General features: G+C 37.9%; 1 protein-coding gene across 1 annotated transcript; it reads right to left on the bottom strand.

The window, feature by feature from the left end:
• Positions 1-132: 132 nt before the first annotated feature.
• Positions 133-11,241, bottom strand: znf654 (zinc finger protein 654). Its single transcript, XM_074659673.1, has 12 exons — positions 11,082-11,241; positions 9,260-9,405; positions 8,762-8,843; positions 8,388-8,523; positions 7,513-7,715; positions 7,091-7,227; positions 6,693-6,834; positions 6,229-6,513; positions 4,956-6,125; positions 3,892-4,673; positions 2,212-3,275; positions 133-2,098 (listed from the first exon to the last, which is right to left on the bottom strand). Exons 1-12 carry the CDS (start codon positions 11,205-11,207, stop codon positions 2,094-2,096), a joined length of 4,278 nt encoding a protein of 1,425 aa, XP_074515774.1. The 5' UTR covers positions 11,208-11,241; the 3' UTR covers positions 133-2,093.
• Positions 11,242-15,389: the final 4,148 nt, after the last annotated feature.

Here is a 15,389-nt window from a genome sequence, read left to right as displayed (position 1 = left end):
CTGTATAATCTCATTGCATGTAAAGATCTACTTAGAAGCAGATGACACTAAAGGAGAAGAAAAATGATATACATGAATGTGCAACAAAAATATAATAAACCAATAACACAAGTATCATCCACGACAACAAACTTAGTTTCATTTGTTTTATTCAAACAAATTTAATCACTTTTTTTAAGAAAAATAGATGGGGAATCGTCAATACCTTTACAAATTCAATATATTAACATTTGTACATATAAATAAGCAGGTTTAAGTGCACAGTCCCATAAAAACATTACATTAAAAAGTTATTAAACAGATCAACCATCTCAAAAGTATGTACATAACAGAAGACCAATGTGAAATATTCTAGCAACAGACATGGTCATGGACTTAAACGGAGTAAAAAAGAAAAGCAAACTGGTACTGTATTACTGATTTTAATGTTGATCTTTACCTAGAGTCTTAACACTGTGATTCAGTCTTGGCACCAACACAATTGTGAATAATTTGTATACTGTACAGAATAATAGTGTGACAGTATGAAGGCAGATTTACATGGTTTCACACATTTTGGTCACGGCTTTAATGAGTAAGTTATTCCTGTTGTCATACCATGACCAGAAGACTAGTTAACAAAAGGCAAACCCAGTCCTGACTATGCTGAAAACACGTCCTCTTACAGTTTGATAACTTGCTGTATGTGACAACGGTTCGGAGGATTTATTTAGAATCAAAATAAATGTTAACAGCATAGATGTGGAAAGAGGATGCAACCAACCACCACATATCCACTGTTATCCTTATTTCTAGTGAGACATCCTCTACGGAGACCAAAGCTCAGAGTTGTGCATGATTCATTTGGAAGACTACAATAATAAAACAATCATGCTAACCAGAGAGGGCAACCCACGTTGAGCTCATCTTTCCACCAATTAACATGATTTTTCACAATATTTCATTCAGTTGCAAACACTGCTTATGATATACTGCATGTAAATCCATACTCTAAAGGACAAAATAGGATAGATCTTTCAAATGATAAGCTGAAGCCAAATTAATGGCATCATTTTGAACACCACAGGTGGGAAAGCCAGATGTGCAAGGAGTCCCATATGGGAGTATGATAGGACACCTTCTGCCACTTAGTGTTGCCAGCAAGACATGAGGAGAAAAGAACATTTCAAAGCCAGATTCTTAATGCCAACCCATTTCATTTGTCAATAATCGTCGTAAAAATTACAATATAAGAGATGTAAAATTATTTAAATCCACTTGATCCTAAACGGCTTAGTGAAGCCAGAAAAAAGAAAAGCTGTAGTTCAAATTGAATGTCAATTTTTAAATAGTGATTAAAAATAACGTTCATTCAGGCGCACTTTACCTGACTGTTAAAGGCTTCCGTATATGACCCAGATGGGCATGTACTTGATAGTGTCAACAGGTCAAACTGAAAGAAAACCAAAAATAAATAAAATACATCTTTCAGTTACATATAACACCATGTGTTACTATAACTTTACCACGGTTTAGTGAGTCCAGCAAAGGTTTGTCATTAAAACACTGGCATTCTGTGGTCTAAAATAGGAATACTGAGATTTCAAGTTATTTTAAGGCGGTATGTAACCGAGTATTTGAACACAAATATTGTGTTTATTTATTCTAGGGAGGTTGTCTTGGGCAATATTTGCTTTGTCAGTTCCCAGACATGTTTTAGTGTTACATTTAGATCTGCTGAGAAAACTACATTTCTTTTATAGCCAATATTGTTCGAAAAGGCAAGTTAATATCAATTTATCATAGAAATGTTTGTTTTACCTACTTGACAAAGTGCACACTGATGATGTTTTGAGGAAAAACAATGCGTTCAAAACTAGTTTTAGCTGTCAAAATTATATCTTCAAAAAAGGTTCTATCAATTAAATTAAGAGACAAAAAAAATCCTCCAATTAACCATTTTGGCATATTTCCCCTTTGTTTCCCATCTGGTATTCAGTACTGTATCTGAGTATTAGGAAAGGGTTCCAGTGTTCCTTTATCTTGAGTGCTTGCCCTGAGCCAGGTGGCAGAGTACAGTAGTCACCCTAGTTGCAGCTCCTCTTCACTCACAACTAACCTGAAAAATGAAACCAAAAACAAATTGATTATCCAGTTGTTCAAGTGGGTTAGAAATATCCTCACAATAATGGCTTGATCCACTTTATAAATCAGTGCAACAAGCATACTTACTTTCATCGTCGGAATCGAAGCCAAAGAGCGCAGAGCAGGTGTTAAGGGCTTGGTGTTTCTGTAATTCTTCTAAGCTGCTGAAAGAGGAAAGGCATTTGTCACAGCGATGCCTGATCTTGTGCACAGGAGCCACATTTTCCACCTGCTTCTGCTGCTCTTCAGGGACAGGATCCTTATTTTTCTTATAATTGCCCCAGTAAATATTTTTCCTTGGAGCAACCACATCAGTGGCCCTCCTCTTGCGCATTGAGAGCAGAGATTCATCCAGGTAGGTGGAGGGTGGTGGCCGGATGAAGGGGGCTTTGACAAAGGTGGCATATGCTGGATCTTCAGGTTTGAAGGTTTTGTGCTCAGTGATGTGTGGCTCTCCCAGTGTCTGCTGGACTCCCTCAGACAAAGTGGACAAATCCTCAAGGTCTCGGACATTCAAGGGGTCCCACTCGATGGGCGTTCTTCTTCTCCTATTTGTAGTTGCTGCAGCAGCACCTGTGCGGGAAGTGGAGATCCTTCGCTCCGACGCTTGGTTTCTTGTCTTATCCTCGTGTCCATTGACGGCGGCTTTGCTGTCGTCCGTGGGTTCATGACTGTCTGTGTTATCTGAACAATGATCAGGTTTAGACAGGTCTTCAGGGACCTTTATTTCGCAAGACTGATATTCAGTTTTGATAATTTCCTCAAGATTAGAGGCCTGAACATGATCGAGGGTCGGACTCGACCTTTTTTTACTCTGCAGCCACATCTCCTCAACCTTCACTCTCTGCTTCCACGGAGCTTCAGGATTTTGCTTCTTCTGTCGGTTGAGTCCCAACTCTAGCTCCTCTCTTTGAGGCGCTGGGATGTAGTGTCTCCATTCATGGTCATAGAGACCTTGAGAGCTTGAAAATAGCTTCTCGCAGTCTGTGACTGGACATTGAGGTCTGAAGGGCTGGTGAGTTTTGACATGGTCCTTTGTTTCCTGCAGTGTCGTGAAGCGCTGGTTACACTCCAGATGGTAGCAGAAGTGCTGGAGAGCAGCATCGTGGAGCTTCATGTGGGCCTTATATTGCTGGAGAAACTGTATCTGCCTGTTGGAGGAAAGCAGAGTCAGCACGATAAGCTCTCCTCAAAAACATAGTTTGCAATAAAGGATCTTTAGCCAGACTGAATAATAGAAAAAGTAACTTATTTTGAATGTAGACAAAATTTGTGCAATTTGAAAACAATTCTTTGCAAATAAGGAGGAAAAATAATAGTTGTGATCTTGTATTTGCATTATGTGAACGTTGCCAGTTTACGAAGATGAGCTACTGGCTAGTCTTTAAAACTCTGGATTCCAAGAAAGTACTAAAACTTGTATTTCAGATAGGAAGATGCATTAAATCCTTCTGGTGTCTCATCATCCTCCATGTTTTACATTACATATCTCAGAAGGAGAACTATGTGATGTTGGTTGACTCAGAACTCAACTCTATTTCCACCATTCCTGATTTAGATTGGCACTAGATGTATAATTGGGAAAACGGTATTAAGATGGCCAGCTATACATTCATACAATGGATGCTGTGATGTACAAGTCATCCAATTTCCTGACTTTTAATTGTACCCTACAGTCAAAGATTGTTTTAAATAATAGAGCAGATAAATGTGTGACGATGGCTACGTTAAACGTTACATAGGGAAGTCTGTGATGCACGATCTTACCTGAGGCATATTGTGCACTTGTGTTTGGCCCACACAAAAGTCTTCTCTAGCACCTTCTCTTCGTTAATATGGCATTTGATGGCATGCTTTATTAGTGTGCTGCTGACCCTCAAGAATACTCTATCACAGGACTCTGAGGGGCACAAGTGATACGTGATGTCCACGCCGAAGCCATTTTCTCCTGCTGGCTTCTCCTCCCCCTCTTCTCCCACCTTCACTATCACAGTTGGATCTCTTACAATCACCAGGTCGTCGTTAATGACTACCTGCTCATCCTTGAAGTCGACCTGCTTGAATATATTTGCATTAGGGTTCTTGCACTTTTTGTGAAGCACAGACGTCTTTTTGATGAGGGTGCGGATGTTCCTGATGATTCGATCTTCTCTCTTGAGTTTTGACAATTTACTTTTGCTTCCGGATTTCTGTTCAGGAGTTTCTTCACCGGGAATGGAAGTCTTATTTTCATCCTGAGGCTGATTTTTCACATTATCTGCAATTCCATTAGGAGCTGGAGTGTCCTCAGTGCATGGCTCCTTATCAGGGGGTTTCTGCTTGGACATTTCATCAATGTGGTCCATAATGTGCTTTTTGGCAAAGGGGAGCTGTTTAAAGCGTTTTCCGCAGAGTATACATTTTAGTTTCCTACTCTTTAGGTGTGAGAGAGCATGCCTCATAACATTCAAGCCTTTATAGTCTTTCTGACAGGGGGTGCAGTGGTACATCAAGTGGGCATATTGTTGAGTACGGAGTACTCTGTCCTTCCACGTTCTCTTGGCTTTCACCTAGAGAAACGACAACAAACCACAGAAATAAGTGCTACTGTATGAGTTCAACAGAAAAAGTCAGCAGATTATCAAATAAAATTCAAAACAAAAGATTTCCTTATTTATATGCGATGTCCGTGCATGTCAGAGTATTCTGTGTGTAAACACACATTCCACTGCAGTATAGTTTATTCAAAGCAAAATGCTGCAAATGCATCATCTAACAAGATAAAGATAAATTCATTTGGAATACATGTGCCCAGTAATTATGAACTTAATTATTACAGACAAACAACTGACCTCAGGTTTTGATGCTTCTGTTTCCACTGTGGGATGGGGCTCCTGTCCTGTGTCGCCATTAACCTCATCTGGCGCCGAGGATTCTAGATGTTGCAGTTTCTCACCATCAGGCTTTTTGGATTGAAGAGAGTAGCTGTGTAACAGTTCTATTGGACAATCCAATAACTCTAAGGGTGGACCATCAAGCTCAGGATCAGCTTCGACAGCAGGAATGGCAGCTTGAGGCTCACCAGGAAGACCTGTTTGAGATTCGTTTTGGGTTTGTTCATTGAGACTGCTACTACAGACCAGGTCCGGATGTCCGATTTCCTTCTCGAGATCATCCATCTGCTCAAACTGATTCTCTTTGTGTTCACTCTTTTGTTCAAGTTCATTCTCCAGGTGAGGCATTTCCGGCTCTTTGTCTTCTGTGTCAGTTATCTCCTCAAAACCAGACTCCTCCTCTGTCAGGGATATTTCATTATCAGGGTAGGAGAGTTCCATTTTCTGTGAAGGCTTCCGACCCCGTTTTTTCCCTTTAACTTTGACCTTCTTCTCTTTAACTTTGACCTTCTTCTCTTTAACTGTCTGCACCTGCTCCAGCCTTGGAAGACCCTGCAACCATCTTTTCTTCTGACCCTTCCTTTTCAAAATTTGGCTCTTCACACACCTAGACAAGTGTTCTCTGTTGCGATTTAGGGGGACTTTTACAGAAGCTGAATTGTCCATGTTAGTGTGATTTCGTCTTAGTGAATACACAGGCTTATTGCCTAAAGAGGTGGCTTTGATATTGTATTTGAACTCGGGATCATCACCATGGTCGACCTCATCGTCAGACACAGCTTGGTTTCTCCTTCGCAGGCTTTTCCTCCATTTTCTCCTCTTCAGTAGAGCATTATTTGATGGGGCAACACACTTTGCTGTCTCTCCATCCACAGTCTGCTCCTCTGGGAGGTCTTGGTTCGCAAATGCAGCCTCAAAGCACTGGCAGGAATTGAAACCTTGAGTGCATGACTCATTTATACACGTATTTATTAACAGCTCTTCACTGTATTCCTTCTCCTCTTCCTCCTTCATCTCATTGAGAACAGTAGCCTTCATGACCTTGTCACTCATCAGCTCCAAGCAATGGGTCCTGAGAGTCAGGAGGTTCCAAAACTCAGGGTCAAAACAAAGGCGCTCCTTGAGCATCTGGAAAACAAAGATGCAAAGATTTTAGACACAAATCATAATGCTAATATAACCAATTTATCATTACATTAGATAACATATTCCCCTCTTCACCCCCTCTGACCTGCAGAATATGGAAGCGAACGTTGGTCCGGACTGGGCTGTTTTGGGGATGCGGCTCCTGGTCAGGATGCGTGTAAAGCAGGCAGACAGTTCGGTAAGCTTCCAGGCTGCGTTCCTGGCAGAAGACCAGCAGGGCACACGCTCGACAGATCTCCAGGTCATGAGGTAGCAGGAAGGCGATGGTCTTGCAGACAAGGGACTGGGTCACACTGTCAGCCTGCATGTCACCCAGCTGCAGGGCCCTGGCACAAAGCTCCACACAGACCTGGACTCCTTCAATCCCCAGCTGTCCAGAAACAAACAATTGATTAAAACAAGGTACAATGGTGGACAGGAGAATCAAATGATAAGGGCCAAGATGAGAAAAAAAAAATATGTTCCATTTGACTCAATGACACAAAACTGAAGCCGTGTGAAAAAAAACACAACATGAAAAAAAAACTGCTGCTGTGATGTCAGTCGCACCTCTGTGGTGACCAGTTTGATGAAGGGGAAGATGGCTCTGACGTTAGTAGCAGAAGAAGCCAACTGCAAGCATTCGGCCAGGAAGCCATGTCTGGAGGGATGGGCCCTAAGATGCAACCTGCTCCAGATGAAGACCAGGTCCCTGCAGGAGGCAGCAGATGACAAGCCAAAGATATCAGTTATATATTAATATGCAACAACTGCTCTAATTCCTAAGTAAACAGAGGGGGTACTGAACCAAATCAAAAATATCAAACTGTGCATCCCAACAACAGCTCCCCTTTACTACAAGATTTATCATACACATACTGAGCAAACGCTGAGTAAATTACAGAACATGAAAGTAACACTGAGGAGGATAGTCCGATGTAGTATTAGTGTCTGAAGGTCATTCTTACCAGATGTAGTACATGTCTCCATTGTGTAGCTGCTGGGTAAGGAAAGCTTTACACAGCGACAATAGAAGCTCATCTTTTTCAACGCTCTCTGTGTTGCAGATGATCTCCACTGCATCGCGGCCATCTATCTCAGCCATCTGAGGACGAAAATATGTAAAAGCGCATACATGCATAAAAAAAATACACCAAATACAAAATAAATCAAAATGCATTAAAGTCAATGAGGGATACCAGGAATACAAGAATCATCTGTTTAACTGGTTCCAGTTGTTTTCCAGCTTCCATTCACCTGAATTACACGGCTTTGACAAATTTCATTTTTATTTTACTGATAATCTATTTTTCTAAAGGGGCAAACATATTCATCTACACAGCCCCACAATGGCTCCCATCCTTTCCCTTTGCCACTCTATGTCTCTTACCTCCTTGTGAAGGTGTTCATGTAGTGAGGCCTTGTAGAGGCAGGTCAGGTAGGCTTGATGGAAGTACAGATGCTTTCCAACCTCGCGATTTTCCAGGCAGATTTTAGCCAGGGCCATGGCCTCTTGCATCCGTTCACAGGCCCGCAGATAGCGAATCCGCAGCTCAAAGAATACTGGTAACTCTGAGCTTAAGTAGTCCTCAACTGCACGAGAGGGAATTACATGAGTTAATGTATCTGATATTGGGGTATTTACATACAGGTGTAGGATCGGGTAATGTCAAATAGAGTAACTTTGATTAGAATTCTTTACTGGCCTTTGAGTTTTGTTGATATCTGATATGATGGTGAAGTGTTTGATGTATTGCTAAATCTTAGGTATATTAGTATTTAAGCATTACGTAAACAACATTTTAAGAAACCGCTTACAATCAGCTACTAGTTTTGCTAAAACATCTTGCCAGCTGTTGAGATTAATACATTTTAGGAGAAACTGGACTTAGCATTGAAAGTTACTGTAGATTTTACCAAATATTGTAAATGACACATGACATTCAGCCATGACAGCCTGCAAGCAAAATTCTGTTGAACATAGAAAACAGCAGAAGCTGAAGTGTGTGGATTGACAGTGTGATAGTGATTAGTGAATGATAGACAGGAAGGGGAGACTATAACACAACCTGTCATGCTTCCTATCAATCAGCACTGCTGCTCCACAAAGCCGTATGCATACCTCTCCTCTTCTACCAGTATCTCTCTATTTAACTGTCCATGTTTGTCAATGCACACAACCTCAGTGGGTCTTATCAATAGCAAGTCACGCAGTGTTCTCTGTGTGTATACCATATCAGCGAATAAATATGACCATGAGCCTACCCTCTTTTGGTGGCAAGTCTGCCTCTTTCAGGATTCCTTGCAGCAGTGGATTCTCCCATGGGCCTCCTGCTTTGATGATCAGCTTCACATGCTGAAGGTAGATGTTCCTGTGCCTCAGGAGCTGAGAGTGGCACTCCTGCAAAGAATAGTAAAAAACTGGTTAATTCAAATTTTCTTTAAAAACACACTACCTTTTTTGTGAGATGACCAATCACAACAATGACTTTTAAGATATGTTTTTAGATATGTCGGCTAGGTGCTGGTAACTTAACACTCACAACTAACTCATGGCAGGTACGGCAGCTAGGTCTTCTGAAAGTGTATTGTGTGAATAACAAAACTAAGGATTGAGACAGTGTGTCAGTTTTTGTCACCTGGAAGGAATCAAGGATGTCTTTTAAAGGCTCTTCCACAAATTCTTCTTTACTGAAAAACAGCATCAGTTCGAAGAAGCTCCTGCAAGACAATGAGAGAAACATTAGTGTGCCAAAAAACATCTCACAGTAAGTGAGACATCTTAATCAGTGAATTCAGCTCATCAAACCCTTAGCAGTTCTTTTCCACACATGTGCTACTGTCAAAGAGAAGTAAATAATAATGACCATATTTCCATGCCACTACTTAGCAGCTGATCCACACAAATAGCTTTTTAGCTGTAGCTCTACTGGTTTGCAAAAATGTGTAGAAAAGATACCATTAGTATGCTATTGCTGTGGGACTCCAGCATTTCTCTTAACAACAAGCAAACAAGCTGGTATGGTCACTACTGTGTATGGTTGTTTTAGTTTTAGATTACCAGTATGCATATTCAAACTGTAGGCTAAGAATTCCTCAGTTCAAAAAAATAAGTGTACATGTAACAAACCACTTACAAGGCCATACTGCTGAGAACATAGTGGATGTGCTGACAGTCATCAGGGAAGGCAGCAGTGGCTTTGGTGAAACTGCAGAGAGCAGTCCGCAGCACCTTCAGCTGAGGGAGAGGAACTTGCCATTGCCCCGTGTACTCCTCAACCAACTGTGCAGGAAGAACACAGACAAGTAGAAATATGAAACACTTGGGTCATTTCTGATCACCACAAATACTTAATATAATATATACATTTATCAGTTAAATATTGCATTTAAAAAACTCAGCCCATTCAAACATAGTTTGCTTCAATGTGCTTGAACATGTGGATACACCTGTGGATAAGGAGGCACTATTTGTGTTGACCATAACAGTCTAATGTGATGAGCCAATGTTATGGCCATGGAACCTGAACACCAACCATCCATCCATATGTTTGACCTTTTTTAACACTACAGCACACCGAATAAAGTGCTGCCTTCAAAATTAATAAAAGTTAAAGAGTATTCAAAGTTAAAGAATTGGTTAGGGACATTTGAATGTGATGTGCACAAAACTGCAGATAATCACTTGGGTGTGAGTGGTACATCAAAAGCACCTGCCTAATAACAATACAGAGTTAGAAATGCAAAATCTACGGGATGAATCATGGCAATATATAACGTTATATAACGTTATATAGAGAATAGGTATTCAATAGTATGTCCATACAAAATGTTTGTCTTTTATAACACTGTTATAATATTCTCTGTACACAACAAAAAACTACCACATACCTAACACTGTCTCAGTCTTAATCACTGTTTGCAAACTGTAGAGCTTTCTTGAGTACACTGTGGTGTAATATCTTGTAATGTTTCACAGTTCAGTTATCACGGTATACACTGTGGTGTAATATCTTGTAATGTTTCACAGTTCAGTTATCATGGTATACACTGTGGTGTAATATCTTGTAATGTTTCACAGTTCAGTTATCATGGTATACACTGTGGTGTAATATCTTGTAATGTTTCACAGTTCAGTTATCATGGTATACACTGTGGTGTAATATCTTGTAATGTTTCACAGTTTAGTTATCATGGTATACACTGTGGTGTAATATCTTGTAATGTTTCACAGTTCAGTTATCATGGTATACACTGTGGTGTAATATCTTGTAATGTTTCACAGTTCAGTTATCATGCTATAATGTATTCATATCCATGGTAACAGAACATCTGTGGACAGGTGGGACAAACAATGATTGTGGATGGTGAAATAATTCAGATGGAATAAGGGAATTTGCTATATCTTATAAACAAGGCTGATACCAGAAAGCTAACTTTACTGCTGATAAATGATTACGAAAGAGTCCCATTGTTGGTTTTGTAATGCTGACACAGCTCTGTGGAGATAGACAGGTCTGGCTATGAGAGACTATTTACCCAACCTAGCATTTCATCTTAACTACAGGCATTTCAGAACAGGCTATGTTGTGTTTTAAACTAATAATAACCAACAGTTTGGTGACACACAGCTTGCTAGAAGACCTCTATTAACCCCACACTGTTAATAAGGTTAACTTAACTGCCTCTAAGTTAGCTATAAAGCTAGCTAAGCATTATCAAAACATCAGGCCTATATCTAGAAACACTGGTATCCTACTGCATGACGTTACAGTACATCTATCTACATGTTATTAACCATTAAAGTGTGTTTCTGATGAACTATAGCCTCAGTGTTTAGCTACACAATAAACACAGCTAGCCTCGGAGGCTAACGTTAGCTAAGCAGAGCTAGTAGCATTAGCATATAAACAGACGCAGACTGTGGAGATAAGTTCATAAATAAGAGTCCTAACATACCTCACAGAACTCAGAGCAGTAGCTTTTACTCTTCAGAGTCGAGTGCTCGCTGCAGTGTCTCTCACGTAAAGTGTCCAGAGCTGATTCAAGTCCGTCTGTCTCCAAATCACTCTCGCTGTCCGCCATACTGTCTGCTGTCTCCAGCGCATCGTCAGTGTTGCCAGGTTTGTAAGGTAGCCTCCTCCTTCCACGACAAACACACTACCAACCTGGCAACCCTGTAATTACAATAATTTCATTTCATTTCAAAACAATAAGAAAACAATAATTAATGTTTGTTGTGTTAATAAAACAAACAAACAAATAAAAATATATATATATATTGAAATATGAATGAATGAAATACTTTATGAATGAAAGACTTTATTTCGAACATATAATAAATAAAAACAGATACAAAATAATACCAAACAAAACAAGAATTATAGTGTCCGAAAAGGAGTAGGTAGAAGAAAAACTTATATTACCCTACCCCTTTCTCACTTCTCCTCTATTAACTCATATATCATAGAATAATATAATATAATATAAAAACTATCCCAGATTTATTTACATCCCAAGTTGAATATATGAACAGCATCCCAAGTTTATTTACAACCCACAAATACATCCGGAGTTAAAAAGTATATAACCAGCCTTTAACACAACTCTTCCTCAACCATATACCTCCCAAAAATATCTTTCTTGTATAGCTTTTTAAATTGATTTATATTTGTGCTCCCCTTCAACCCATCACCTAACCCATTCCACAAATCCACACCACAGACTGAAATACACATACTCTTCTTTTTTGTACGAACACAATGCTTTTTAAAATTTAATGTTCCTCTTAAATTATAACCCCCCTCCCTGTCACAAAACATTTTTTGAATATTGCCCGGAAGTGAATTATGTCTTGCTTTAAACATAATTATTGCGGTTTTAAATTTGACCAAATCCATAAATTTCAATGCATGTGACTTTAAAAACAGTGTGTTCGTGTGTTCCCTATACCCCACATTATTTACTATCCTGATTGCTCTCTTCTGTAGTATGCATAATGGTTGTAAGTTGCTTTTATAAGTGTTACCCCAAACTTCTACACAGTAATTCAGATGTGGTGATACAAGTGAAGAATACAGAATGTGTAGTGATTTATGGTCCAGTATGTGTCTTGTTTTCCCTAAGACTGCTACGCTCTTTGCCAGCTTTGTTCTTACATAATTTATATCAAAGGATACATGTAAAAAAAAAAAAAAAAAACATGAAGTAGAGGAGTAAATAAAAGGCAGAGTGTGAGTATTTAGTATATACTATTTAAAAAACAATTAATAACAATATATTGCAATATCAAAGGATAAATGTAAAAAAAAAAAAAAAAACATGAAGTAGAGGAGTAAATAAAAGGTAGAGTGTGAGTTACATCAATTATGTGTTGTTGTTGTTGTTGTGGTTGTCTCTCAGGCTGTGACATGCACCTCTCATAATTATTCTGTATCTTGGAATACAATTTGCGATGTGCAAATACTCTTGGCACTTTATTCTATTCTAATTATTTATTTATTCCGTTATTCTTTTATCTCGTCTCGTTTTTATTCTTGTATTCATTGTTTTTATTGCGAAGATTTTTAATTTTTAATCTTGTACTTTTATTGTTCTGCACCTACCCATATGCCACCTACTGTGTTCCCTCTGTCAATGATGATTGTGCAGTATGAATGTGTGTATATGTTTCGGTGGACTGCAGAAACTGAATTGACCTTCGGGGATAAATAAAGCTCTCTGTATCTGTATCTGTATCTGTATTATTCTAACTATAATTATTACCTTTAATCTGTGTCATTTAGAAATATAAATTAATTACTGATATAATTATCCTTATCAAAGTATAAATTTGTTATCAATCCAAAATACCAATTCATTACTTATAATATAACTTAATCACAATACCAATTCATTACTTACATATTTATCTTAATCATATTGACTATATGTTATCTTTTCTTTTATGCGCAAATTATTATTTATAATATACAATTTATAATATACAATATGCACATGCAATACAACCCGCAATATATACATACATACAAATACACATACACATACACATACATACACATATTCATATATATATACATAATATATATATATATATATATACTATAATAATAATAATGTTTTTTAAGGTCATTAACATTACACAACAAACAATCATCTCTAACCATTTTAAATGCCTCTAAAAACACAGATTTAAATATTATTATTCAACAAGTGAGCCACTTGACAGAATGACATCAAGAAAATGTTTGTGTGTATCTGTTGGCCCCTGTATAGGAGGTGAACTTCAAATTCATTGAATTAAGGTGGAAATGTATGTGAATATATGGTAGGTTGTGGTAAGTTAGTTGCTTTATTAGTTAGTGCTGCTTTATAAGTTAGCATGAATTGCTTTATTAGATAAGTAGTTTTTTGTTGTGCACAGAGAATATTATAACAGTGTTACAATAGACAATCATTTTGAATAGGCTTCTGCATATGAACATAGTATTGAATACTTATTCTCTATATAACGTTATAGCATCCTCTTGTCCCCCACGACAAACACTACCAACCTGGCAACCCTGTAATTACAATAATAATAAAGTTTTTTTAAGGTTATTAACAATACACAACAAGCAATAATCTCTAACCATTTTAACAGTCTCTTCTGCACTATATTCACTTTTTTTTAATAGTCGTGTATCACAGCTGTTACCCTGCACTATATTCAGTTTTAACAGTTTTCTTCATCTCCTTGTATTTTTATGTCTGGTATATTCTTATGTACTTTGTACTTTGCACTACTAACTTTGTTACTGCCTTTTTACTAACATGTTTTGCACTATGGAACTGTGATGCTGGAAACTTGAATTTCCCTCAGGATCAATAAAGTTACTATCTATCTATCTATCTATCTATCTATCTATCTATCTATCTATCTATCTATCTATCTATCTATCTATCTATCTATCTATCTAAATACCTCTTATAGTTTAAAAACACAGATTTAAATATTTTTATTTGACAAGTGAGCCACTTGACAGAATGACATCAAGAAAATGTTTGTGTGTATATGTTGGCCCCTGTATAGGAGGTGAACTTCAAATTCACTGAATTAAGGCGGAAATTAATGTGAATATCTTGACTATTCATTGTCAAGGAAAAAAAAGTGTAAATGCTGTGTGAACAAATCAACTTGCTGAGATTTGAGGCTTGCTTGAGATACAGTGAAGACAGCGTATACCGTCTACTTTTAACTCTTAGGCTAGTGGGAAGACCCCCAAAAGTGCTTTAGTTTTCGAGATACCCCTACCGGAGGTAGAACAAAGCACAACAATGATTTTCATATTCTCTTAGGTCTCCCACATATGAAATGGATTCTTGTATAAAAATATTTTACTGCAAAAGTGGTTAAATTGACAGATATTGTGACATAACCCATAAATAAAAAAAGCGCGAAATGAAGCCAGGTCAAATGGGAGATGGTACACCAAAACTAATGTAATTTCATAATGCTAACTCTGATTGATCCCAAATTTGGTGTGATAGTGGCCAATGAGTTCCTCTATATGTGTAAAGAAACAGAATGTGAATATATTGCTGTATTAAGGAAATACAGCACTACAAACACATAAGTACAATAAGCGGAAATATCAAATTTGAAGGTCTATGATGAATGTATTCATTTACTTTTATGTAGCTTTGGCTGGGATTGTCCCAGAAACACCAATCCGGGTTTGCTGGAATGGTATGGTTGTGCTGAATCCAGCAATATATGATATGTGACTGTAGCAGGTATGGTCAATAATCTATATTAAGAAATGTATGACGTGTTCCAAGCATGAAATGGGGGTTAAAGGGGTGGATATATTGAATATTATATTTTTATGAAACAATGTATAAATTGTCTGTCCCCTTGAAATAATTGATACACCATCTTCTACAAAGATATTGTCATTATAAAGCATATACTTTGAGCTTGCCTGTCAGAGGGTAATCAAGTTCAATTGATTTGATGCTCTACTATTTGATCAACTATAAACGACTCAGCACTTTCAAATGCTAATTGGACCCATCATCTATCACCACAATCTTCATGGATATCTTCTTAAAATGTCCAAGGTAAGTCTTTAAAAATATTATATTATGTGAAAAAACGTATTTAGCTTCGACTAAATTAGACTAAAAAACTGAGTAGCTGCTAGCTCATAAGCACTAAGACATACTTTTTTAGGAATATTGCTAACTGACAATACTTACTGCTTATAAACCTAGCATAACCCATAT

Source organism: Sebastes fasciatus, chromosome 14 (assembly GCF_043250625.1).
Source record: "Sebastes fasciatus isolate fSebFas1 chromosome 14, fSebFas1.pri, whole genome shotgun sequence".
NCBI lineage: Eukaryota > Metazoa > Chordata > Actinopteri > Perciformes > Sebastidae > Sebastes > Sebastes fasciatus.
Note: the sequence above shows the minus strand (reverse complement) of the source record. Positions and strands in the feature narration are given on the sequence as shown.